Here is a 25,664-nt window from a genome sequence, read left to right as displayed (position 1 = left end):
AGAGAGAGAGAGAGAGAGAGAGAGAGAGAGAGAGAAAGAGGCACGGGAAAAGCTTGGTGAAACGCGGAGAAAGCAGAATATGACCCCGCGCTTGGGTCTCAACTTTAGCCTAAGAGCGACTGAGCTAAGGCGCCTTGAATTCTCTTACAGAACATCGTGGTGGTGCTGAGCCTCCTAGGCGCCGTGGCGACCATCCTCTTCCACGTCTTCCTGAACGCGCGCCTCCTGGAGGTCAGCGACTCGAGTGCGTCCGCGAAGCCGGGCGGCGTGGAGGCAGCATCGAGAGCACCGGACGCCAACCGACACAAATACTGGTTCGGTAACAGTCTCCTCGCCCGGGTGGCGATGCTCTACGTCGCCAGCCGGCTCTTCAACACCCTCGCCACGGTCTATCTACCGCTCTACATCGAGGAGACGGCGGTCGGCGGGAGGCAGGCGCTCGCGACAGTGCCACTCGCCTCCTACATCGCCTCCTTCGTCGCGGCGCTGCTCCTCAAGTACATGAACGAATCCTGCGGCACGAAGGTGCGCTTATCTCCACGCTTCTATCTATCCTAACTCGGAGCTTGCTTTCTCTCGTCCAGTCGCATCCCTTGCGCGGCCTCGACACCGATTAAGGCTGCTGATTCGCTTGAGCGATTCGATAATTACAAGGTCGATTATAAAGATTTACCCGGTTAGAAAGTCTTATCTCGAGAGAGGCTAATTGAAGATTTTGGGGGTGGGAGGCTGCTCGCTCGAGGTTTGCATTCTAATATAAACAAATATTCTCAAAGAGAGTAGAGGGGATTAAGAATGAGATTGGGAAAATTGTACGGGAATCCTATAGAGTCGTGAATGAGACGAAAGATAATTATTAGAGGAGCGAAGCTTTTGGTTTTACGTAAACGCCGTAGCGCCGATATTTATGTCATTAAAGTTTCGAGTGAGTGTGAACGAGGGAGTTGACGAGGATTGCCGAAAAATTTACCTCCCCTTAAAACCATAGCTATCGATTTACATTTAAATAAGCTATACATTTCATTCTAATCTAGCTGATAAAGGTCTATTATTAATTGATAATAATAGTAAATTAATATTTCACTGACCGAATGATGGTAGATAATTGTTAGAATTATCTTCTAATGATATAATAAGCATGAACTTTGTCGCGATTGTTGTACCGCTAACGAGGAAAGTGATATTTATTCCCTTAAAGATAAAAATGTAATTTGATCTAGCTGAACTGAATGGATATATTTGTTATACGGTAAAAAGTACCTGTAATTTTTAACCGATCAAAGTAAATATAATGTGAGTGAAATTTGAAAATTTATACTTAAATATTTGTGATCTGAGTATTAAGAGGGCCAAGCTCGAGACATTTTCCAACTCTACAATCTCCTACATTTCATTCATAACTGATATATACATTGAGCCTAAAAACGTGAGAGAAACATTATTATCCTCTCTTGCATTTTATTACAATTAGATAATATCAGTCCTAATTACATTGTTTTAAATGCCAATGTTAAATAATACGGTAGCACACGTATTACAAGAATGATATTAGAAAATTGCGAATGTATAAACTCGAGGTATAAAAAAATTACGTTTACTTTTAAGAGCTTGAATCAATGAATTACGCGATAAGAGCAAGTGAGAAAATAAATGAACATGCTATTGAATCATAAATAATCAAGATTTATGAAAGTGCTGTATGCATCATAATTTTTAACTAATTTAATTAAGAAGCCTCATATGTTTTATAAGAATTATCAAAATAGGCATGAGCATAACTGGCATGTAAAATAAATGTTTTTAACTAATAATATAAATACTATATTACATTATTATGGTAATCGAAGTCTTATCTCAATAAATCAAACGGAACGCGTACTTATGGTGATAAATTATGGTGATAAATATTAAGAAAACTGAAATTTGCGTTTAGTTATATCCATTGAAGTCGAATCCCGTGCACTTGAGAGGAGAGCAATTTATTACGGCATCTTCAAGCAACAACGTCTTGCAATTTTCATTTGAAATCATACGATTAACGATTCTTTATTTTATATGTACGTACGTAAAAAGATAAATCTTTACAGTGCGATAAGCATCCCTGTTTATTAAATTTAAAAGATAACTCGAATAACCTTTCGAGGGCAAATAAATTTCTACATTTATTTCATGGATGATCGTGTGTATGTATTTATGTCTTGATGCATTGAGCCACTGGAATTGACCTCATTCTAAACACTATAATTTTTGGCGATTACTTAAACGAAAACAGAAAACAAAAAAAAAACAAAAACAAAAAAAAAACAAAAAAAAAACAACAAAAAAAAAGGAAAAAAATGACGAAGTAAATGAAAAATTTCAAATTAGTTTCGTGCCTTACGACACGACACAACAAATTTATTAGCTTTTCTATTATCTTATATTTTCCACGAGTCGATAAACTTTTCTTTCGTCTCCCTGTCAATTGAGCAGAAAATTATACCATTCAATTACATTCTTACTCTATATAATTTATTATTTATGAATATCAACGCGACTGTACACATTGGCTTTACATATTGTTAAGTAATTATATTTTAATTGACTTGGAATAATAATACTATTTTAATGGTAAAATTTTCACGAAAAATACAGTAATAACAATCATCAACAAATAAATATCTTTTATTTATTTATTCTCTCTCTCTCTCTCTCTCTCTGTCTGTCTCTCTCTCTCTCTCTCTCTCGGGCCGTAAGTTTGTAAAAAGAATTATCGATACCTTATTAAAACCTGTTGAGTAAATGATGAATACTCGTAATGGCGCAATTAATACAAGAAAAATGTGTTGGCGGTTATAATGAATAGTACAAAGTCTTAAATACTAGTAGTAAAAAAACTTATCTAATACTTCAAGTATGATAAATACTCAACTACGAGCATTAAATTATCTTTCATTTGAACGAAGAAAATAAAAATGTACACAGCGCTGAAAAAAATAATATACCGTAATTTCTTTTCTACTTTACACTTTGAAAACTTCTTACAAGCTTCTTTAATTGATCATTCTTTAGGATTGTATGTAATTGTTGGTAGAGTCGTACTTGTAACTTTAATTTAGGAGAAAGCTCTTGATGCTCAGTGACCCTTTTCCATCATTTCTTTTAAGCGCTACTCCTATCGTCTTTCTTCTTACTTCGTTTCGCACCTGTTGAATATCTACAAAATAATAAGATTGAGAGCGCGAATGAGAGAAGAGGAAAGGTGGCAAAGAGAAACAGAGAATGGGGATGGATTGCAGGGAGCAATTATCTTGATTGGGATGAGAGAGCCTTTCCGAGTGTGCAGGCGTATGTAAAAAGTCTTCAGTGATGAAGATTTGAGAGGATTTCATTCATTCTTCAAACAACTATTTCAATGAGAGTCAGAATTGCTTATCAGCTATCTCTAATTATTCATGAAAAGAAATGAAAAAAAAACCTTAAAATTCCTTATCGTAAGTTGTATTTACTATTTGTGTAATCTTCCTAAATGCCGAGCAACAGGTTGCCCGCATCTCTTGTCTTTCTATCTCATCTTTCCCGCCTTCCATCTATATGGCTTTGTTTTCTTAAATCGTCCGAATGATCAAGGACGCGTTATAAAAGAAAATAAAAGAAGGACATATATCGGCAGTTGTAGTGAATGCATTTCCATCTACCAAATAATTAATCTCAACTAGTCAATATTATACGCTATTTTAGGTTCAATACATTTTATTAATTACCATTAATTATATTTTGGTGCTTATTTTTATCGCTCACTTTGGCGAAACACTCCTTAATAATTTGGTGGTACGATTGTGCTGTAAAAGTTTTTAGCCATTATAATTCAAATTGATTTAGTGTATAATAAAGATTGCCAATTCAACAGTCTAAGGGATAATGAAAGTCACCTCGAATCAATATTTTAAGCTTCCGAGATACACATACAGTTTAAACGAGATCGTTAAATTATCTGAATTATACTAGTAACGTATTTTACAAGCACCAAATGTATACAGTTTTTAATGCAATATACTTTTAAAAATTCTACTCTCATGCCTTGCATATTTAAAATCAAAGATCATTATCCCATGAGAAAAGACTATTTTTACGGAAACACAAATAAGAAATATCTATAATCTACAACGAAGATTGAAAGATAACGATACACGAGGACGCAATAAATTGTTTTAAAATAACGAACTAATTTTCCCTTATACATACATTACAGTCTCCGAACTTGAAGATATTTTTACTCAATTTTGGATACTTTTATGCCAAGAGAAGTTGTACATTATCTTAAAAAACACATCAACGAAAAAAATTTAAAAAAAAAAAAATGTATATATATATACAGTTGAGAATTTCAGCAAAAAGCAGTTGTTGGAAAATTTACATTACACAAGTGTAATACTTTTTTAAAATTTAGTAAATTAAATATATATATACATATATATATATATATATATATATATATATATATATATATATATATATTAAAAAAAAAAAACCAAAAAAGAAACAAAAAAGAAAGACAGAAAGAATTTAACGTATGTAATAAAACTTTTCCACCAACCGTTATATTCCCATCATATATCACATGACTTTACAAACCGTGTGAAGTCGCGTGTCTGCATTATAATTAACCATTCAAGAAAAAACTTTACATTATCCTTTACTTGCATTTGCTAATTTTTTTACACTGTCGCTATGTTCTACAAATGTTTAGAATTTTAATTTATTATCAAAGTTCTTCTAATTAAATTAGTTCAAAAGAATTGTCGTTTAAAGCACTTGTTTAAGCCTTCCGTAATTATTATTATCCATTATCAAGTTCGTTGTCGTTGAATCAAACTTACACTTATTCGTCATTTACTTGATTATACCTTTTAAAGTTAAATGCTTGAATGTTTCAAAGTGATTTACAATGAACTTTCTTCATTGTTTTTCTTCTTTTTTTGTTATAATAAAAATTTATGGGTATATTCTATGTAGATAAAAAATCAAATATGTATAATAATAAAGTATGTGATGTTATTCGAGCATTAAAATAAATTATTCTGCTGATAAATAGATGAGAATGCTGATACTATTATTACTAATTTATTTGAAATATATTAAAACTAATTCGTCATTTATAATAATTATTTTATTTTATTTTTTTTCTGTTTTTAATTATAATTTTGTATATTAATAAATATGCATGTTGTCAATGAATCATTTTAGTTAAACTTAACAATCATTAGCCGAATGAAAAATTTATGAAAAAAAGTACTTTTATTAAACAACAACAAAATTATTCTTTAATATAGTAAAATTAAATTATGAATTATACTCAACGTTTAAATTTTATAAAATAATATTTAAAATTTTTTTTAAGTTTAATGAAATATTTAAAAATACGAAATTACATTTAAGCTATCGTGTTTTTTATTTTGCAAAGTAGTACTTTGATAACAATTCCCTTATTCGTTAAATGATCAACTTGAAAATTGTAAAAAAAACTTAAATAAGATTAAGATGCTGTGATATCGATTTTTGATATCTCAAGCTTAGCGTGCGCAGTTTGCAAATGATGGAAAACTAATTAATAAATAGTAGTAAATTTATTTTTCAAAACAGCATCGAGTTTTCGTCATATACATCTATGTAAGCATTAATCATATTTAAATCTCGATTCGCTTTCATGATAAACGTTTACAATATTTAGGCGAAAGTTTATTTTTATTAGAGTAGGTCAAGATGCCATATTGATGCAATATTCACGTCAATTTGCTAAAATTTTCATAATTTTCATTGTTATTTAATGGCAGAATGTAACATTTCTCTATACTTGATAATAATTTGCACTTGCGTGTATAATTGCAAATTAGTATTAAACTGAAATCAGTGAATTTATGGAACAACTTCTAATGTCCCGCTAACATTCGTCTAGACTTTTAAGTAATTTTGCAGTTGATCAAAGATAAATGGATACTATTAAATTGAGTGTTTGCGATGCAAATTCTTAATAGTACAAATATATATTTACACGGCTCTAATTGATTCGTGCATATAGTTAATGTTTCAATCAAATTAGTCCTAAATTGTATATAGTCGTGACAGTCATTGGGGTGCGAGGTTAGCTTAGTGATATAGTGATTAATTAAAGTTGTGGGCGGGTTGAATACAAGGATGTCACGTAAACGAGAAAGAGCAATAACGATCGTGTGGCAGGTGAAATTCGAGGCATGCGAACACTGTTGTAGCAGGCTAAATCGGTTTGGACCTCGATGTCTGCTACAATAAAGCGATTTTCGAATTTCCCCAGTGACTCAATCCCAGCGATTTCTGCTTTATATCCTTTTCGCCACGCAATCTATAAATTACCGCTGGAAATTTAACCTGCGATTAAACTGCGACGAATCAAATTGTTTACAACGTTTTTTTTTTTCTTTTTTTTTTTGGAATAATTTGTTTTAATAATAATAATCCCCGTTATTTTAATCAATTTATTGATTTATTTAAAGCTCTAAATGTAATACCATAATATTCTTCAATGTCACGAGAGACTAAAGTGTATTCAACGAATTTCTCAAAATATACAACAAGGACGCAAACAACTCTCTTATTTAACGAAGAGTAAGCAAGTGTTGTTTTACTTTTGTATTTTATTTAGTATTTCACTATCCTTATTGATTATAGCGCTTCTAAGTAAACGCAATTTTCTAACAAACTACGACCAAATTAATTAATAATCTCTAGCTGCAATTTAATCTAACTAATGATATGTAAATCAATATATTTATTAAAAAGTTATTTCAATATGCCTAGTTAACACATACGTTGCCAATGTTACGAATAGCAGCAAACATATTCGTTGTAATTTTTGTCTCTTGGCACGTTTCTAATCTAAGGTTCTCGAACTTCATTAAATAAGAAATTTTTCATGCCTCGGACAAGGCACTTTTCTCATATTTTCGCCCAGCTCGTAAAACTCGTTGTCCCAAGTGATATCATATTACGCCCATAAAACTGATAAGCATCAAAATAACTTGTTTGTTGCATTAAAGTTCACCTACCGCAAACAATGTGCACAGTCCTTTTTCCCGACATCCATTGTATAAAAAAAAAAAGTCCTTCATGTGTGCATCGAGTAAGAAAAGTTGGATAAACATATTAGGTAAGCGTAGTTCAAAGTTCCGAAGGTCCAAAGTAAAATCTCCGTGTGTCGTGAAGAGTTAAATAAATAGACTCGAGTGAATTATTGTCGAAGGGCCTGGGCGCTTAAATGAAATAAAAGGAAGAAGGTTGGGGAATAAAATCTAGGTGGCATTAGGCCGTAGGAGTGTATCGCGTGGAGTTTCCTTACACTTGGCGATTTCGCTAGATGATCGGCTTCACGGTCGAGCAAGGATACACAATTCACGCTGGCTTCCGCATTCATCTTCGGATAAAGTATCGAGACTCGATACACGCTTGTGCGGTATCACAATGCCGATGCAGCGTCGATCGATAGGACGAGGCGCGATAAAAGCAGGCGATTCGGCCCCATAAAGTCGAAGAGGAGGCAGCTTAAACGGTCGAGCGACCGGTCAACGTCGAGAGCCGCGCGTCGATCCGAGACTACGAATGCCATTAGGAGGCCCGTTTACAGATATTGACAATTGACACGACACGTCGACTAATTATACGCGTGGGCAGGCTCGGCTAATTAAATCGCTGCGTGCGCTATTAACGGCACGGCACGGCACGGCACAATGGATTTTGAATTCCGAAAATGCGTGCTCAGCTGCCGATGCAATGCGCACTTACCGTGTAGAGGAAAGGGGTTATTTTTACTCTCAGCCGGCCACGCGAGACGTACGTGCATTTACACATACTTGAGCAGGACCTGGCGAGACCAGTTCCGGCAGAGAGCGTAGATAGTGCGGCTTTTCGAGGCATGCGCAATCGAGGCCGAAGCTCATTGGATCTCAACGATGTGCTCAGCATGAAATTCGAGCTACAGCGCGCGCGCGTCTATAGACATTGGGACAATGTTACTGATTATATACAGCGTTTGAAGAGTAAGTTTCAGATGTAAAAGCGCCATGCTATTTGCCTAGAGAAAATTGCTTTCATCGTCGTCTGAGAGGTCGCTGTTGATATAAAATGCCGTGATTAAAGAGCACTCGTCGTCAAATCAAATGAAAGCAGAATACTCGTCGCATTGGCATTAAGATGAATGTCGTACGACTGGCTGACTAAAGCCAAGAGATATATTCTAAGCGTTTGAGTTTAATGTAATTTTAATCGTGAGATCCTGCGAAAAACTTAAATACACCTTTGCCTTATCCATATCGAGGCACTTGATCATAAAACTCAAAGAAGCAAGTGCGTTATTCGAAGCTCGCAATTGGCCTGCTCCTAAGTGCTTCTTCAAAGTGACCTACCACGTGAATTACTAACACTTGACTCAACACCCTGTAGAACTCCATACGGACATTGCGCTCATACGTAAGAGCCAATAACTGAGATCGTGGTTGCGCATGCCTAAAAAAAGGCGCACTATCTACGCTCCTTAAGTTCCGGGCAGTTTTGATTTCGCGGAGCCAAGTCGTGCGATTGTGCTGCCGTGTCCGGTTTGCACACAGATCGAGGATGATAACGATGCTCTCGCTCTATATTATTTAGCAGCGGAATGCTTAACGGTACACCGTTCTCTCCGGACTCATTTTTGGAAATTGGCGCGCTCCAAATTGCTTTTGTTGAGGCATTAAGCCGCTGTAGGCTTGCTCGCGAACAGGGATGAAAGCGTGTGAAAAGCCAATTTGACGATCTTGTCAGTTTAAGCACGATACTTGGTTAAAAAAAAAAAAAAAAAAAAAAAAAAAAAAAAAAAAAAAAAAAAAAAAAAAAAAAAAAAAATTAAATAAACAAATAAATAAATAAAATAAAATAAATAAAAATTAAAAATTAATAGTAATAATAAAACAACGATAACAATAAAAAGGCCGAATATAATCGATCCGAGATTTAATACGGCTAACGCGTACAATTATGTTACATTCTTTCATGGACCGCCTAAACTCACAACTATCTCACTTTCCCTCAGCTACACCGAGACGAAATTATTTCTATTTAAAGACATTTTCGAGAGAGTAGACAACATTTAATATACTATTTACGCATATTATATATTCTTGCGTATTCATAAATCAGAATAAAATGTATTGTTCAATTAGTCGCAAAAGAATGCCCCTTTACTTTGAAAAATGAAAGAAGGTTGTGACAGCATCAATTTATGCGGTTTGGATCGATGTTCACTACATTCTTTAACACATTACATCGTTATGATTATTCTCGTTATTAATAATTTCAATTATAATTAAGCCACTTGAAAGATTGTATTATTGCATTATTACAGTTATATACTTTTATTTCATTTGGACTTAACAATTGATCTCCACAATTACAAAGATATTCATCTCTTAAACGTGGTTATTCACGTTCACCTGCAGTTTAACTATAACTCGTAATTAAAATCCACTGATTAAGCCAATGTGACGGATGCCTGGTAGCCTAGCACGTAATTAATAACCATTAATAAATGAAATCATAGGATCGAGCCAATTAGATATTAGTTATTAATCAATTATCGAATGTGAGTAATCGATAAATAATTGTAAAATAATTGTGAAATAATCGTGATGTAATTGTGAAATATTCCGTATATAATATTGTGCGATATGTCGTTATTAATCTGTTGATGTGTGTATTAAGTGGGAGAGGCGCCAGTTTATTAACGCTCCTCGTTTGTGTATTCCATCCGAGGTCTTGCAGTTGTTTTGCACGTGTGATGTCATCCGTTACGGAATCTACCGCTACAATTCGGCCAATTTTTCAGCGCAATTTTCAGGAAAATTGTTTCCCTCAATTGTCACGAGAGTGTCGACATTTATTTAACCGCGACTCCTTTAAATTCATTTGCCTTAATGATCTCGAAGTCTCATTGTCACGAGGCTACGAAGAATTTAATGTTCACCATATGTTGCCGAAATGGCAGCCTATTTGATAGAAGATTAGACTGGCTGGTCGATTGATTTCCAATAGATAAGTGCAGCAGAATAATTGACCATTTTACATTTCCACAATGCAAATATTAACATTTGTCCTTAAGACAGTTTTATATAGTCTTATGTAAGCGATGCTTGAAATTGCTTTTTCGGCAAATGAAAAATTTCCAGTTTTCCATTAGTGGCGGTCCAATAATTATTGATCCACATAGTTCGTACACGATCGCCTGTCAGTAGTTTCATTATAAATCGTCGAATTATTAATATTTTGATTTGATCGATCGCCTTGGAGTACTAAAATCGATTATTGTGTTTGCATTTAGTAATGAACGACAAACGCGCCAAGTCATATTTTCGACTTGAGAGGAAAATTATTTTTGAAATTTCAATTCAATTTTGTTACAACTGCGATTTATTGGTGCTCATTGGTGGATCACTGAAATAATTTCAATATATGCTTTTCGACAACATAATACAACAAATCGATTTTATACTACTATCGATGAAAAATATTTCAATGCATCACCTAATCATTCGAATGACAGCCAATGCTACATTATTTTCTTGTACATGTATGTTTGATAATTTCACTGCCTTCCGTGACATTTCTCCTTGCGATAGACGAGTGTATCCGTGAAACACAAGTGTATTACAAATAACCTCCGCTCGACGCTATCCGCGCAAAATAACTTCTGCAGTACTTTCTTCCGAGGCCATAGACAATTATTATCCTTAATTTACTAGCTCTACTTTACTAACAAACTTATACGTAACTAATGTACGGCTGCTTAATCGCGTCGAAAAATCCACAAATCGTTTTCCATAGAATGTCCATAGTGGTAGGGGCAGTAAAGTAAGTTTGTTGCGATACTTCATAATATTCAATTATTTATCCTTAATTATGAAATGTTCTCTACTTATTGTGCAGTTTTTAAGGTACCAATTTGTCCCGTTGTAAATATAATTTCCATGGTTAAGCAAGAACTTTCACTCAAATCATTATTAGATTTAATAGCTTGAAAGTAAACATAAAACAAAAACAAAAAACAAAAACAAAAAAAAAATAAACTAAAAAAAATCGTAAATAAAGAACAATTTCAAAATTCATGTTTAGTGGTTTGCGATAATTTTTTCTTTTTTCTTTCTTTCTTTTTTTCTTCTTTTAATTACTTGACTGAATAAGTAATTTCATCGTTTTTAATATTCCATTGCATTCGAAGTAATTTTCACGACTAATTATCCAGTCCCGGTTAAAAGCAAACATTTTAACTTTATTTACCTAACCGAAATTCATGTAATTTTGAACAGGTTTGTTGACCAAGAATGAATTATTGCAGTAAAAGTCACTTTTTAAAGTGATTGGCTAATAAAGTGCTACCTACTGTTCACCTTGATTATTCGTAAGTTAAGGTAACTTTCCCGCGACAGAGAACAATGTTGATGCTATTCCACATAGCACTGAATCTAATAAAATCATATTTATTTCTTTAGTAATATAATTGTGCCATTCATTGTATTTGCCAATATTTATTTTTTTAACAGTCGGCACTACATTAGGCATTTTGTGGCACATTATAATTTCAATTAAATCATCTTGAATGATTAAACCAAGTACCATCAAAGTTGAATTTAACGAAACGTCTTTGCGCTTGTAAGCCAAAGCAAGCCTCTAATAGCAATTCTACAATTTATCGAGAAACTACAATTTTAATCAAATCTAATAAAATTCAATTCAACTTTATTCTTATATAAGTATAGATAAGTATGATCATCCCAACAATTTAAACTATGTAAAATTTGATAACAAATAACAATTTTTACATTATTCCGTTATACTCTTTAATGTGTGCTCACTCGAATTCAGTGTATCGCATATATTTTATATTATTATAAATTAATTTTTCAACTCTTACAGTTAGCTTATTATTACCATCCAAATTCCTTTCTCAGGTGTGTCGATTACCTTTTCTTTTAACAAGTTTTTTCATCATAATATAAATAAATATTGAATATGACGATTCTAAGTTTTCGGTCAGTTATTTTAATAAATTTATGTTTTCGTGAGTTCGACGCACAATAATCTTAATTTAGAAAGAAAAAAAAGAAAGAAAGAAAGAAAGAAAGAAAGAAGCTCTTTAACAAGTTCGGATAAAGTTTGACGCAATGTTATATTTTAGTCTATAATTTTTTGCATCGTTGGTTTATTAACTCCGATGCAATCTTTATAATCTTCTCATCCATCAAGTGAATCTAAGATGAAAGAAAGGGAGGGAGGCCCGTAAAGGGAGGGAGAATGCTTATGAAATTTATGCTCTCCGTATACATAACATACACCATGAACAATGGATTAAAATGCATTTCACAATAACTGCTTGATGCATCGGGTTTCTAACAAAGGGTTGGATTTCAATTTGCGGCAATAGTGAAAGTTTTCGTTGAATATTGATCGACGAGATCTCCCGACTCATTTTTCTTGCAGATAACTAATCATTCGTCTCTCTCTCTCTCTCTCTCTCTCTGTATGTTAAAAATATGTCGAATAATTGTTATATGCAGAAAGTCTTTACGTGCTATTTACATTTTCAAAAATATGTCGTTATATTTTTGCTTCAGGAGTCGCTTTTCCTAGTTTCTCTATAGGCCATTGCAGGATTTATTTTCTTGATTGGCCATTTTTTACTTCTTTTTCAACGATTTATTTATTTTTTTTATTTCTTTTTGTTTTTATGCTGCAAAAAGCACGTTCGACGATAAACTAACATTAGTTCTACTACAGTTCGTTGCCGTTAACTCTCGAAAAAGCTCCCAAAATTTTTGTTGTTTCATAAATGATGCTTGTAAAGATTCCTTGATGATTCATTGTGAAGATAAACACTCAGTATGAGATCAATATTTCAAAAAATCATCGTATATAATTATAATAATAAAGATAATTTAATATAACTAAAACATAGGCAAATACGGAAATAATAATTATAACGAGAGAAAACTTTTGGTTATTATAAAAAAAATGTTAAAAATTTTATTAACTAGTTAATATATTAAGTATCTTGTATCAATAAGGGGATGTAATGAGATCGGACTACTGTACTTACTATGACATAAATAGGATCAAAGAAAACGCAAAGGACAACTTTATAGCTACAACTCATTTTTAAGCTGAAACGCGCGAAATCGATATTATTAAGTGCGCCATCATTGAAGTAACAAAAGAAAATCATAGATAATATATGTAAGCCATCATTGTTTGTCAATAGCTATTACAGAAACCGTAATGGTAAAATCAAATAATACAACATAAAATAATACAAAAATTATTTTTGTAGCGTGTTTACGTAATATTCAATTTTACACTTTATAAATACGATATAAATTTACTTAAAAAAAAAATTTGTAAATGTTAAAGTGTAACGATATTTCATAAATCATTAAAAAAACGAGGAATAAGTTTCTTTAATGATAAGCGTAATAAATTTTTTGTATTAAAATATTTGATAACTAAAAATATAATCGTAAAATAAATCGTAACTTAATTTTCATTCCGCTACAAATATCAATATCAATAAATCAATGGACAACAATATTTTAAATATTCAACTTTGGAAGATAAATACCATAGCTAAACTATAAAATTAATTACCAATATATATATTTTTAAACTCGACATGTAACAAGTTAATAAATAGATAATCTATTATAATCAATCATATTATTATGATATATATTATTTCGATTGTGAAAATTAAAAATAAACAAAGCACAACTTGAACACAAAAATGATACGAAAAAAAATATATCAAATTAGCTTTGAAATGAGAATGGTAATAATAAGATGATATAAATAACTTATTTAATAAATGATAACTGAATGTTGATAAGTTATTGATCATACTCGAGTCCAAATAAACGTCGATTAAAATGTGATGCATATTTTATTAAGCCCATATAATAGAATCAGATTATCAAAAAGTATTAGCTAGTCTTAGGTAATTATTAAAAAAAAATTAATTATCAGTAAAATCGATAAAAAAAATTTCATAATTTTTGAAGATGAAAAAAGTAAGTAGAAAAACAATAAAAACAATTGCGAGACACAATTACAATCAATTAGTATAAAATAATTTAACTATAAATGAGCAATGTTAATTAATTTTTTGCTTAATATATCATGAGCCATAATAAATAAAAATGGAATTTATCATCTAATATAACATTTGAAAAATCTAGACATAAAAATTATTACAGTTTATTACAGTTCGATTTAAATGCAATAATGATTATTCAAAGAAGTAATTAAAATTAAAGTAAGTAAGAAAAGTAAGATAAAAAAATATTTTGTTACTCTGAGGTTAAAAGAAATTCACCTAAAATGTAATTCTTAAATATAATATAAGAAAAAAAAATTTTTTTTTTTAATAATGCACAGTTAATACGTAAAATTTTAAAGTTATTTATCAATTAGCTTGACACTATATTAATTTTATCAATTCAATAGATAATATTTTAATGTACGTTTTTTCGTGGCAGGAGTTTGTAGTAACTATTAAAATATTATTATCTTTCAACTGCGAGTTATAATTGCTAATGAACGTAAATCGATTGTATTTTAGGAAAGTGTAATCCATCCATCAGTTCATTCAATAATCCATTCGTTTCTGCGTTTCATTCACGTATCCTGTTATTTTAGTAGGCTTATGTAGTTTTGTTTAATTTCTAGATGCACGAGTTAAAATCTGTGTCATATAATTTTAACTTGGAGTTGTATTTTCTAAGTAATTTATAGCGGCAACAATTTGCACTTGAAATACAGCATCCTTATTTATAAAGTTTACATTCATGAAGTAATTTTTTATCACTTCAAATATCTTTTAATATACTAAAGCACGTTGATATCAATATTCGAGTCTATTAATTTTTCTCATTGTATGATCCAATTAAGAATTATTAACTTCACATTTATTTCCTTTGAACAGCAATGTACAGCCGTAAATTTTTTTAACCCGACAAATGTATTCAATAAGACTTGGCATTGGGATTGCAATTATTTTTTTTTTTTTATGTAGTATGTTTTTTTACGCAGTAAGTTTCGAAGGATGTTTGGCGTAACTTAAAAATTTCACTAATAATCAAGGTTAGAAGTTTCTTATGATTATAGCGTAAAATTTTTGCCGATAGGAAATTAATTTTTTTGCTAAAAATAAGACGGAGCGTTTTATATTATCGCTGTCTTCTATTCCCTGATACGTCTGAATATATATCTGTATATTTGGTAATAATAATAATAATAATAATAATAATAATAATAATAATAATAATAATAATGATGATGATGATGATGATAATAACGATGATATACTATGCTCAAACTTTAAATAATCGGCGATAATTTCAATCTACATGAATCAGTTCAAATTAGATAAAAAATGCCATAAAATTTTTAACACTTTTATGGTATTTATAGTATAGCATTAAAATAGTAAGCAAATATGTTCTTAAAACGACATTGTGGCATTATATACGTATAAATTTCTTTCGCTTTTCTCTCTCTCTCTCTCTCTCTCTCTCTCTCTCTCTCTCTCAATCGTAAATCCTGTATAGTGACTGAATGAACGTTTAATGAATAAAGTACGAAAATACTATATTGTATACAGTAAGATATTAAATATACTAACGTCATAATCAAAAGGAGCAATGTTTATGGGCCGTAGTGAGTTCCGGTCCGCATTTGGATCTTTAAAAGTGTGATTAAGGCGACCATTACCGAGGACGAGGGCGTTGAAGTGTATCGCGTAAGTGTGAAGTGCATAAGTGGCGAGGAGAAAGTGGAGAGGAGGTAGTTGAATAGCACTAAAGCGTCAAAAATAGGAGAGAAGTGGAGTCGAGGAAATTTGGGGAAGTGAAGAATCGTCGAGGCGTTTCGTGTTTCTTAAGCTCATTATTTTTAGATTAAACTGGTTTTCTGTATGGTCTTAAATTCGTCATCACCGGGATATTTACACGAGGAATTTTACAGAAGCTCTATCACTCCGTCTTCTGCCACTTTTTTCCTTTATCAACATTTTATCCGCAAAGTGAGAGCATCGTTTGAAAAAAAATTCACTTCTAATTGGCATTCGTTAGCTTGCCTTGTTGCGCTAATAATAATTTATCCTTCTAAGGCTCGTTTATAGATATATTTTTAAGACGGACACTCATGGGATATTTTTTATTCGTGCACTATTAGTTGAGAAAACAGAAATGTCCGTGTATTCCAAAGTGCCCGTAAATTCATAAAAGACTTCATAAAGTTATCCATAAAATGCACTATTGCTATTTTACGCTACAATTCAATCCGTTATACATACAAATAATAATCTGATAAATTTAATGTTATGTTTACTAATTTTACGCACGTGTGCATACGCAGTTTATATTTTATAGCTCGTCTCTGCATTCTTAAGCATTTTTTATTGTCTTCGTTTATTCATTTGCCTCTGCTGAAAAATTGATTAATTTTTAATAATTTTATTAAGTACTTTAAAGTTTGTCAAATGTGTTTTACGTTACCGTTCATTCATGCTTAATCGTGGATATAATAAAAGGCCCTAAAGTCATCAATCTCGCTTAATGAAACATTTTCCTGCATTTCCTTCAACATTATCCTCCTCAATAGCATCTATTTTAATTTTACTTAAATTAAAGCCAATGATTTTTAAAATGATTCCCTACTATGATTTATAATTAATGCGAGACCATAAACCCGCGTAAAGTCGGTAAATGCATTTTTTGATGTAATAGTTCCATGTACAGCGGAACAATTAAATAAAGATCCAAGTTTATGAATAATCAAATACTTAAGAAAAAAACAAAAAAAGAAAAACGATAAAAAAAAAAAAAAAAAACAAAGAATCTCTTATACTTGTCCGTTCGAAAAACTGTATCAAACAAATGATTATTCCATAAGTCGATCCCATGCAAGATCTCATTAAAAAGAAACCGGCATGATATAGTTTCACTTCCCTTGGGAATAATTTTCCTGTTCTACTCCATAATCCCAAATAGATTCTGATTTTTAAACTGCCGGGCTTCGAATTAACGAGGAACATTAATTAGCAGGATTATTGCATTTGAGCATTGGGCCGCGCTCGCCGTTGTCATTTATATTTTCTAGCCAGCCTATTTCCTCGCATGTAGCATTATGCAACAACAGTGTATCATTGATCGCGCAATTGCGTTTCATAGCTCGTAGTTTTCTCTCGGCGTGAGCCCCTCGGGGGCTGCGTCAGAGGGATAGCCGAGTACGTAGGTCGTATTGTGATTGCAGGTCTGTTACCTGCTGGGCAGCCTGATCGGCATACTCGCAGCGGCAATTGTGGAATTCGCCGGAAGTAGCGAGGCGGTAATGTACTCAGTAGCCGTCTTGATCGGAGCCGGAAGTTCAATTACCATGGTCACGGCGCTGAGCATAACAGCAGAACTTATCGGGCCGAGGACTGAGAGCAGCGCACTTGTTTACTCGATCGTGACGTTCTTGGATAAGGTCGTGACGGGCCTCGTCGTTATCGTCATCGAGAAATGGTAAGTGTGCACGCAATATGTGCGTACCTCCTTCTCTCTCTATCTACCCCTCCCACTTTTCCCTCCCTCCCTCCCCCGCCCTCTCGCCCCTTTTTTTCTACCTTCGCTCCTCGTTTTTCCGTGCTTTCCATTGATTTGCAAAGTCGGCGTCACCCCACTTGCTGAACCCTCTAAGAAGTCAACAGTACATTGACCACGATAGCATCGACCGGATAACATCTTTCGGGTACATTAGTGTATTAATTTTGAATGTACTTGTTATATTTCTCATTGAATGCAATTCCCTGAATACGATAAACAGCTGCGATAGAGGTCTCGAACACTCTAAGTAGAGTTATCAACATTATTATTTCATTAGTAAATCATTATAATTCTCTTTGGGCCATTATGGAGTTAAAAACATCTTTTAGTATGTGAAATTTCGGAGACAATGAACCGCTAATGTCCATTATCACCTCTTTCATATTATTCACATTAAGAAAATAACATTTTAATTACTATATGCCGAATAATTACCCACTACATCCAATTACGCGGAATTCATACAAAATTTGCTACGTGGTTTTAATTTGCAAATTATAAAATTGTTAATTGTGAACAAAAATCACCATTTTCTTAAGCATAAAATCGACGAAAAACAAACAAACAAAAAATAAATAAATAAAACATTCATTTTGCCTTAAAAAAAAAAAAAAAGAAAAAAAAAGAAAAAAAGATAAAGCAAGTAATTAAAGAAGGTTCATAAATAATATGCAGATGTTTAAGTGAACAAAGTTTCATGAAATGCATACCATAATGTTTCTAGCAAGCAGCATATTTATGAAAATACTAAAACTCTCTCATATAAAAGGATTAAAAATGAAGTAATAAACTCTTCATGTGCATTTAACTAAAATTTTCTTATAGTAAAAGTAAAAGTATCAAACGTGAATTCTGCAACAGTGAAATTTTCATTAAATTATTAGCGATCGGCTAATGGATGATTAATAAATATTGTAATATTGTATTTAATATTTAATATTTTATCTAATATTGTCTTATTTGCGTGCAATATTTCAATTTATTTCAATTCACTTATTCAAAAAAGTATTTTCAATTTTATAAATAATAATAATAATAATAATAATAATAATAATAATAATAATAATAATAATAACAATAACAAGAAACAATAATGATAATAATTTCATCGCAGAAATTTATATGCATATTAATAAAAATAAAATGAAATTGTAAGAGATCTTTTGTGGCATTGAAATTTGACATTATTATTTAAATTTAAAAATATATGCAAAAAAGGCCTGGTAGTAATAATAATATTTATGAATAATTCAGTAACAAGAAAATGTAATTTCTTATTTTTCAAGTTTATAATATTAATGAATCTCTCGGTTACGGTAATTATAAACTTGCAATTTTTGGATTTCTATTTCTTTATACGTTCAATTGGCGTAAATTTTTATTACATTATTTTATTATATTATAAAATATTTAAGCACTAAAAATTTTAACATCACTTTAAGTGTATTTTTAATTATATATATAACATGCTGATGTCAAGATTACAAATATATATATATATATATATATATATATATATATATAATTTTTTTATTTGCTTTTGGTTATATCATGTTTTCTGACTGATGTTGAAAGACCAATACTAAAGTATAAAATAGTATACATATTTTGTATATAAATATGATTTATAAATAAAATAATTTACTCGTAGATTAACAGAATTTAATAAAACTAGAATGTAGCAAATCTAACGGTTGAAACTTAGTTTTGAAGAAATACATATTCGCAGTCAAAATTAAAATAGTAAAATTATATATGATTAAAAAAAACTTCTATTCTGTGCGAACGCTAAAATAATGTTTACATTTGGAAAAACGTTTCATTAATCGTGAAAATTTGAGGTTACTTTCATCTTTCATCTACAATTACTTAAATTGAAAAGTTTTTATAATTAAAATTGTATATTTTGTTAAAGATTTGCATACAACTTAATATGGGTATATTTATTCAAAGTTTGATTACAATATTTTACATGTGCAATATATAATGTAAATTTGTGTGTTAAATTTTTCCATAAAATAATAGTAGTTGGATGTAAGTGAGGAATATTTTTCTGGTATTGTTTGATTAAAATTTCTATATCTTTTCAAATCTTCCAATAAGTCCTATAAGAATATTGTTTATTCTGAAAAAATTATGTCATTCTTTAGATTGGCAATGTATTATACCAACGTATCTCACAATAAATACTATCGTAAATATTTTTACGGTGAAATATCAAATTCAAGATAGATCCAACATAATATAACCGCGTATTAAGAATGAAAAATGAGAATTCGAGTATCCGGATATTTACTTTCAAAAGGTATTAATATTGTTTTTGAAAATAAAATTTATCCTAACTTGGAGGGAAAATATGACATAAATATCGAAGCGAACAAAAAATAAGATTTAAATTTTTTACAATGTCTTTTCAAATTCAGTCTTTTCCGAGAGTGAAATAACGAGCACCTCGAGCTCTATTCATCAAGCTTTATTTACCTATTCAAGCTTATATTTATTCAAGCATTCATTAATAAGAATGATAATTTTAAAAAGCTTCCAAGACTCTTGATTTTTACTAACAGAACGATCGTTAATTTTAATACTCACTACCCTGATTTTACAATACCATTGATGAAGATTCCCCTACTACACTTACCAAAACTGCATTGTAAATAAGTATATAAGACTCGTGTAAGACAAATATAAAAAAATTAACAAATTTGATATCGAAAGCTAATTGCACGTTATTTTTTGTCAAAGTCTTTGATTACTCGCTCGCTTCCTTCTTCCCTTTAATTTTCATCGAGCAATCGCCTCCTTTTAACTTTTACACTGAATGATTTCCGCCCCATAAAGCTGATTGGATTTTCTAATTTAACTCATAGAGCAGAGGAGAATCGGAGAATTCCAGGGTGAACGATTGGCTCTCGTTGCGAATTTACGTTTGCCAAGCACTGAAACAATAATCCGCGACACAAAGATGAGCACCAACTTGTCCTCGAGCATCTAGATTTATTAAATATTTGCGTTGTCATGTTTGCGCATGAATGGCGGGAATGGCGAAATGTCGATAATATGAGTGGACGATGGGCGAGAAGCAGTCGTGATTGCCCATGCGTTTCGATAACCCATGGCGACGAATGACGACGGATGATGAGACGAGTACGCGTGTCCGCTTAAAAGTAGCGCCAAAACTAACTCTAATCTACCTACCACTAATCTACTTTTCTATCTCAAAGTACAATAATGAAGTTTAAAAACGCAAACGTATAGAGCCGAGAAGGCCGCTATCGAATTAGCCATTAATCGCACTCTCGGCATCCAGCAGAGAAACAATCATCCCCTCCGCTAATGGTCGATCGAATTAACCCTCGTTAAGGGGGACCAACGATGCAACGGAGTAACCCACCTCTCGCTTACATTCAACTAATTCTATCGAGTATATCGTCTGTGAATATGCGCAAACTCCTTTAACAACTCCGGGGAACGGGACTTACTTGCCCAGCAGAAGCGCATTCGCCTACCTGACCACGATCGCAACTACAACTCCACAGGGGAGTTGGGCTGTCGAGAGGTTCGGCTCTCGAATCCCGACATGCCCCTCGTCTTCTCTTGTCGCATTCTACTCACTACATGCCACATTGGCTCAGCCGATCGAGCTTGCATGCTCGTGGCCATGGATAACATTTGCCACCACCTACGCGTACGACCCGTAGCGTCGACGTCGCGCCTTTACGAAGCCGAACTTCGCAAGCCCATTAGTCGGATAGAGACGTAATTAGAGATTAGAGAAGTTTATACGTGCAATATTGCATACGCATGCGAAAGGTTCTTTCGGAAAACATCGAATTTAGAAGTATCTCGCCGACTACCACCCCCTACCCTATCCCACCCCACTCATGCGACGCCGACTCTCATTTCATTTCCAGGCGTTTTTAAAAGTTTCCAAGCACACGCGCGATATCAAAATAATTTTGCCTCTCGACTTTCGCGCGCCACGCGTAAGTCAAGTCCTATCGTCGACCATTACGATGGTAGGTAAATAAATCTTCTGCTCCCGCTATTTCGTGCTCGAGCGTTCATTACACGTCGTATACGCCAATAAATTGTGAGCCGCAAACTTGAAAGCAAACTTGGTCCAATAGATCCATGAGAATCGGCTCCGATAAAATCCAGTGAATTGCATATCTACGGAAGAGCAACAAGGGCCATTGAATATAAAAGCGACGACGGTGCAGCATTCGAGTCGAGTCCGACACTTCTTCAAATACTTTGGTAATAAAAGCCGCAGAATCGAGCCGATACCGACTCTTCGCTCATCTAAGACATTAATCTTGCTGTACTGCAGCTAAGCGCGGCGATCGTGAATTTACAAGCCGTAAGAACGCACAATACGAATTTCCATAGGAGCACGAAATGGCCGACGATTAGTTACGCCTTATCGAGCCGCCAACCATGAATTCACCCCCTTACTCGGCTCATTAACCGCGCGTTTAGCGGACAAGCGGGGCTCGACTAACTCGACGACCTCGACACGACCAGCAGCGATCCAAACTGAATCCATCAAATCGATAACGCTACGTCGATCGATGAAATATTTCCACAGCCCCTAGTCCTCCCTCACCACCGTCAACATTCACCAATAAATAACGTGTTTGTATTGCAGGAGATGCATCGACAAGGAGCTCTGCCCGACATACAATCGCGACACGCTGGCACTGGTGTGCGCAACGTCCATGGCCCTCGGACTCGTCACGCTGTCCTTCGTGTCGCGATGCATCTCCAATTGACCAGCTAATTTCAACGTCTGTAATGCGGGCGCGCGCCGATTATCAATCAGGGCCACCCGCGCTACTGCGAATGCTCGCGTCACCTCCTCCATTATCTCATTTACCTCTGTATCAAGTTGTCTATTACTTTCTATATTTGTGTAAGAATGTCAATCAGAGGCCAATAAATCACGCTCTAAAAGCTTCTCGATATTCCCTCTCCTGACTCTCGCGTGTCTTTATCGTCTAACAATTGCGATAACAATTTTCTTTAATAGTCCGTCGCTTCAGTTGGTGCGGAGAAGAGGGGGGGGGGGCAGTGTCATCCCTTAAGCAACGGCAACACGTACAGAACGGGCCGGAGGACCGACTATGGCAAGAGATACTACTGACTGTATGAAACGAGAGGGCCGCGGACCACACGTCAGCATTGGTAAAACAAATGCATCGTTTGTTTGACGAGATAAAGTATAAATCGATGCTTACTTGTTAGGATATTAGGATGTCAGTATTACCGATCAAACATTGTGAATATACGGCCGATTTACAATTATGGATACGGAGAAAGTGAGAGTGAAAATGAGAATGAGAGAGAGAGAGAGAGAGAGAGAGAGAGAGAGAGAGAGAGAGAGCGTTACAATGGTACTTATTTTAGAGTTTGGTAAGATGCAAGAAAGGTCCAAGAAATGTCCATGAGAAAATAATGAATCTCGACGAACTGGAAATTCGGCGGCTTTTTAAGGAGTGAGACACATGTCGGAAGAATAATCGGTCAATCATTAAAGAGAAACATTGAATTAGCTATATTACTCCATTTAGACTCACGAGCTAAGAATAATCTGCGGATGCTTTGTCAGAGTGTTTCAACTGATGTTGTCACTATGTGTGTTTAATGATTTTAAGCAACAATGATGGTAGAAATGCTGCTCGCATTGTTTTACATAAAAGAGCCATGAAATATACAAGTACGTAGATGATAATTTGATGAACATAATACGATTTCTAATGTAAGATGATATGTTTGAAAGGTTTTTTTGTTTTTTAATTAAAAATTATTATCGAAACCCAAAAGAGATCCAGTAGGTTTTGTTTTATTTCAAACCATCACGTTCTGCTTACTTACGCTCGACTAAATGCATTTTGAACGTTTTGGCGTAAAATTTATCGTACGCGTTTCATAAATTTCAAAAATGCAAGAAAATTTCACCAGTACTTTCACTGCATAGAGCTATAAGATTTTGTTAACTAATACAAAGAACGTTACAATAAAAACATTACCGTATACGCATTTTGAATTATTTTTATTGCAAAGCTTGTTATTCGAGATTCATTAATAAAATTAACCATGGCAATAGTAGATCATTCGCAAGCCAATAAAATAAATTAGTTTTCAACTGAACGGACAATTTCAAAAATTAAATATCCTAATTTTATTCTTATTATTGTTGTTGTTGTTGTTGTTGTTGTTGTTGTTGTCGTCGTCGTCGTCGTCGTCGTCGTCGACGTCGTCGTCGTTGTTGTCGTTGTTATTGCTATTTAATGATTAATGTCGAGAAATTTAGAGGAAAAATTTTTTCTTAATAGCTTTTGAATATATATATATATATATATATATATATATATATATAATATGAAATAAGACATACGAAAAATAATAAAGCTTTAATGTTTTAATGTTAACAAATATTTTTATAATCTTAATACATAAGTTAATGCATAAAATAAAATACAATTTCCTTTTCATAAATCATTTGAAATAACTATTAGTATATAACTATTGGCAAATAACTATTGGTAAGAAAATTCATATTTAATGATTTGTTTAATAAAAATAGTCTATATATAACAAACCTGATGTTTACAATTTCAAATATCTGCATATAGACGTTCGTGTATTTTAAAAAACTTATTCCATTAAAGTTTAAAAGGGCCCCATTATTGACTTTGGTCAAAAGTTATCCTGCGCTGGAACATTTACTGTTGCTATTAAATATTAGACATTCGGCTTTTAAATTAAGGTACACAAATAATTTCCTAAATTTAGTCATTCAGCTCCATGAGAGTCAATAAACAATATTTTGAATTATTATTTATACCTCGGTACGGCAATTTCTACACCCGCAGACATATTTTACTTACTGTATCTCGTACTATTCTCGACTGCTTTTAGATCGGTAATTATTTAAACTATATAGTAAACTAAAGCACACGTTGACAATTATTTTATAACTTTTCACGATAGTGCTCGTGCTATGAAAAAGTGAACAAAATTAATTACACGATGCAATGGAATAACGTTCTTCTTTTCCTTATTTCAAATACTTTTTAACAACTTTGTACAATGAACGTTATAACGACAATATCTCGGTATTCTGGTCGTAATCTTTTTCATTTCATTAAAGGGGTACGCAACAAAAGTCCTTGCACAGTTGATTATTACCTCCATTATTATTACCTTACCTTACTTTTATCTTTCATAATGCGAGTGTCAAGCAAACAGCGGCGAGCGAAATTCTCATAATACGACATTTAATGCACATACGCGAATACGATTAAACGCCACGCATTTGAAAATTCAAATTTTATTTCCTCTCGCTTATTTATTATTTCCGCTTTATTTAAAATATGTACAACCAGTCCAAATAACGCCGGTAATTGCGCAAAGCTACGGGTCCGCCCGTCTGTGTCCACTGAAAAAAAAGTCTTTGAAATCCAGTCGCTTACCGCAACACCAACAACATCCAACAACATTCAACAACAATAATCGAGAATCCACAAATGATTAAGGACTGTTAACTCACCCAAGTCATCGAGATCGCCCCTCGCCCTCCTCCTACTCGTCATAGCGACACGGGCTCGCTCGGCCACCGATCTGTAAACACGCGCGCGCCAGTTGACGCCTCGACCGCTCATTATGGCTGCTAATCGATCGACGAGGCCGCTCTTACCGACGTGCCGCCCACACCCCAGCCCGCCGCCAGATGTCACCTACGTTCTCGCTTTATCCTTACGGCAAACCGCCCCGGAATTTTCCGAGAAACGGGCAGACGGACGAGCGCAGCAGCGATTGCGTTGGCACGGGGGGTGGCGACGGGAGGGGTGCGGCGGGGGCGGCATATAGAGTGACTGAGCACCAGCGGGAAGGGGAGTGCTTACGAGCGAGCGCACGAGCAGTGCCATCGGTCCGTCAGACTACTTCGGGGACCGCCGCTGCCGCCGCTGCCGCCGCTGCCGC

General features: G+C 33.6%; 1 protein-coding gene across 4 annotated transcripts in view; it reads left to right on the top strand.

Moving 5' to 3' along the window:
• LOC105359272 (major facilitator superfamily domain-containing protein 12) overlaps nucleotides 1–22,723 on the top strand; it is a 35,693-nt gene extending 12,970 nt beyond the window's left edge. For 3 of the 4 annotated variants that reach the window (XM_011495821.1, XM_011495823.1, XM_011495822.1), the window contains exons 5-6: nucleotides 151–525; nucleotides 17,341–17,599. In XM_011495821.1, the coding sequence (XP_011494123.1) occupies nucleotides 151–525; nucleotides 17,341–17,598 (633 nt within the window). In that variant the 3' untranslated portion in view covers nucleotide 17,599. Of the gene's footprint in view, nucleotides 1–150; nucleotides 526–17,340; nucleotides 17,600–22,326 lie in introns of those variants that run through there. The other variant, XM_011495824.1, reaches the window with a different exon arrangement.
• The last annotated feature ends 2,941 nt before the right edge of the window (nucleotides 22,724–25,664 follow it).

Source organism: Ceratosolen solmsi, unplaced genomic scaffold (assembly GCF_000503995.2).
Source record: "Ceratosolen solmsi marchali unplaced genomic scaffold, CerSol_1.0 scaffold11, whole genome shotgun sequence".
Lineage (NCBI taxonomy): Eukaryota > Metazoa > Arthropoda > Insecta > Hymenoptera > Agaonidae > Ceratosolen > Ceratosolen solmsi.
Note: the sequence above shows the minus strand (reverse complement) of the source record. Positions and strands in the feature narration are given on the sequence as shown.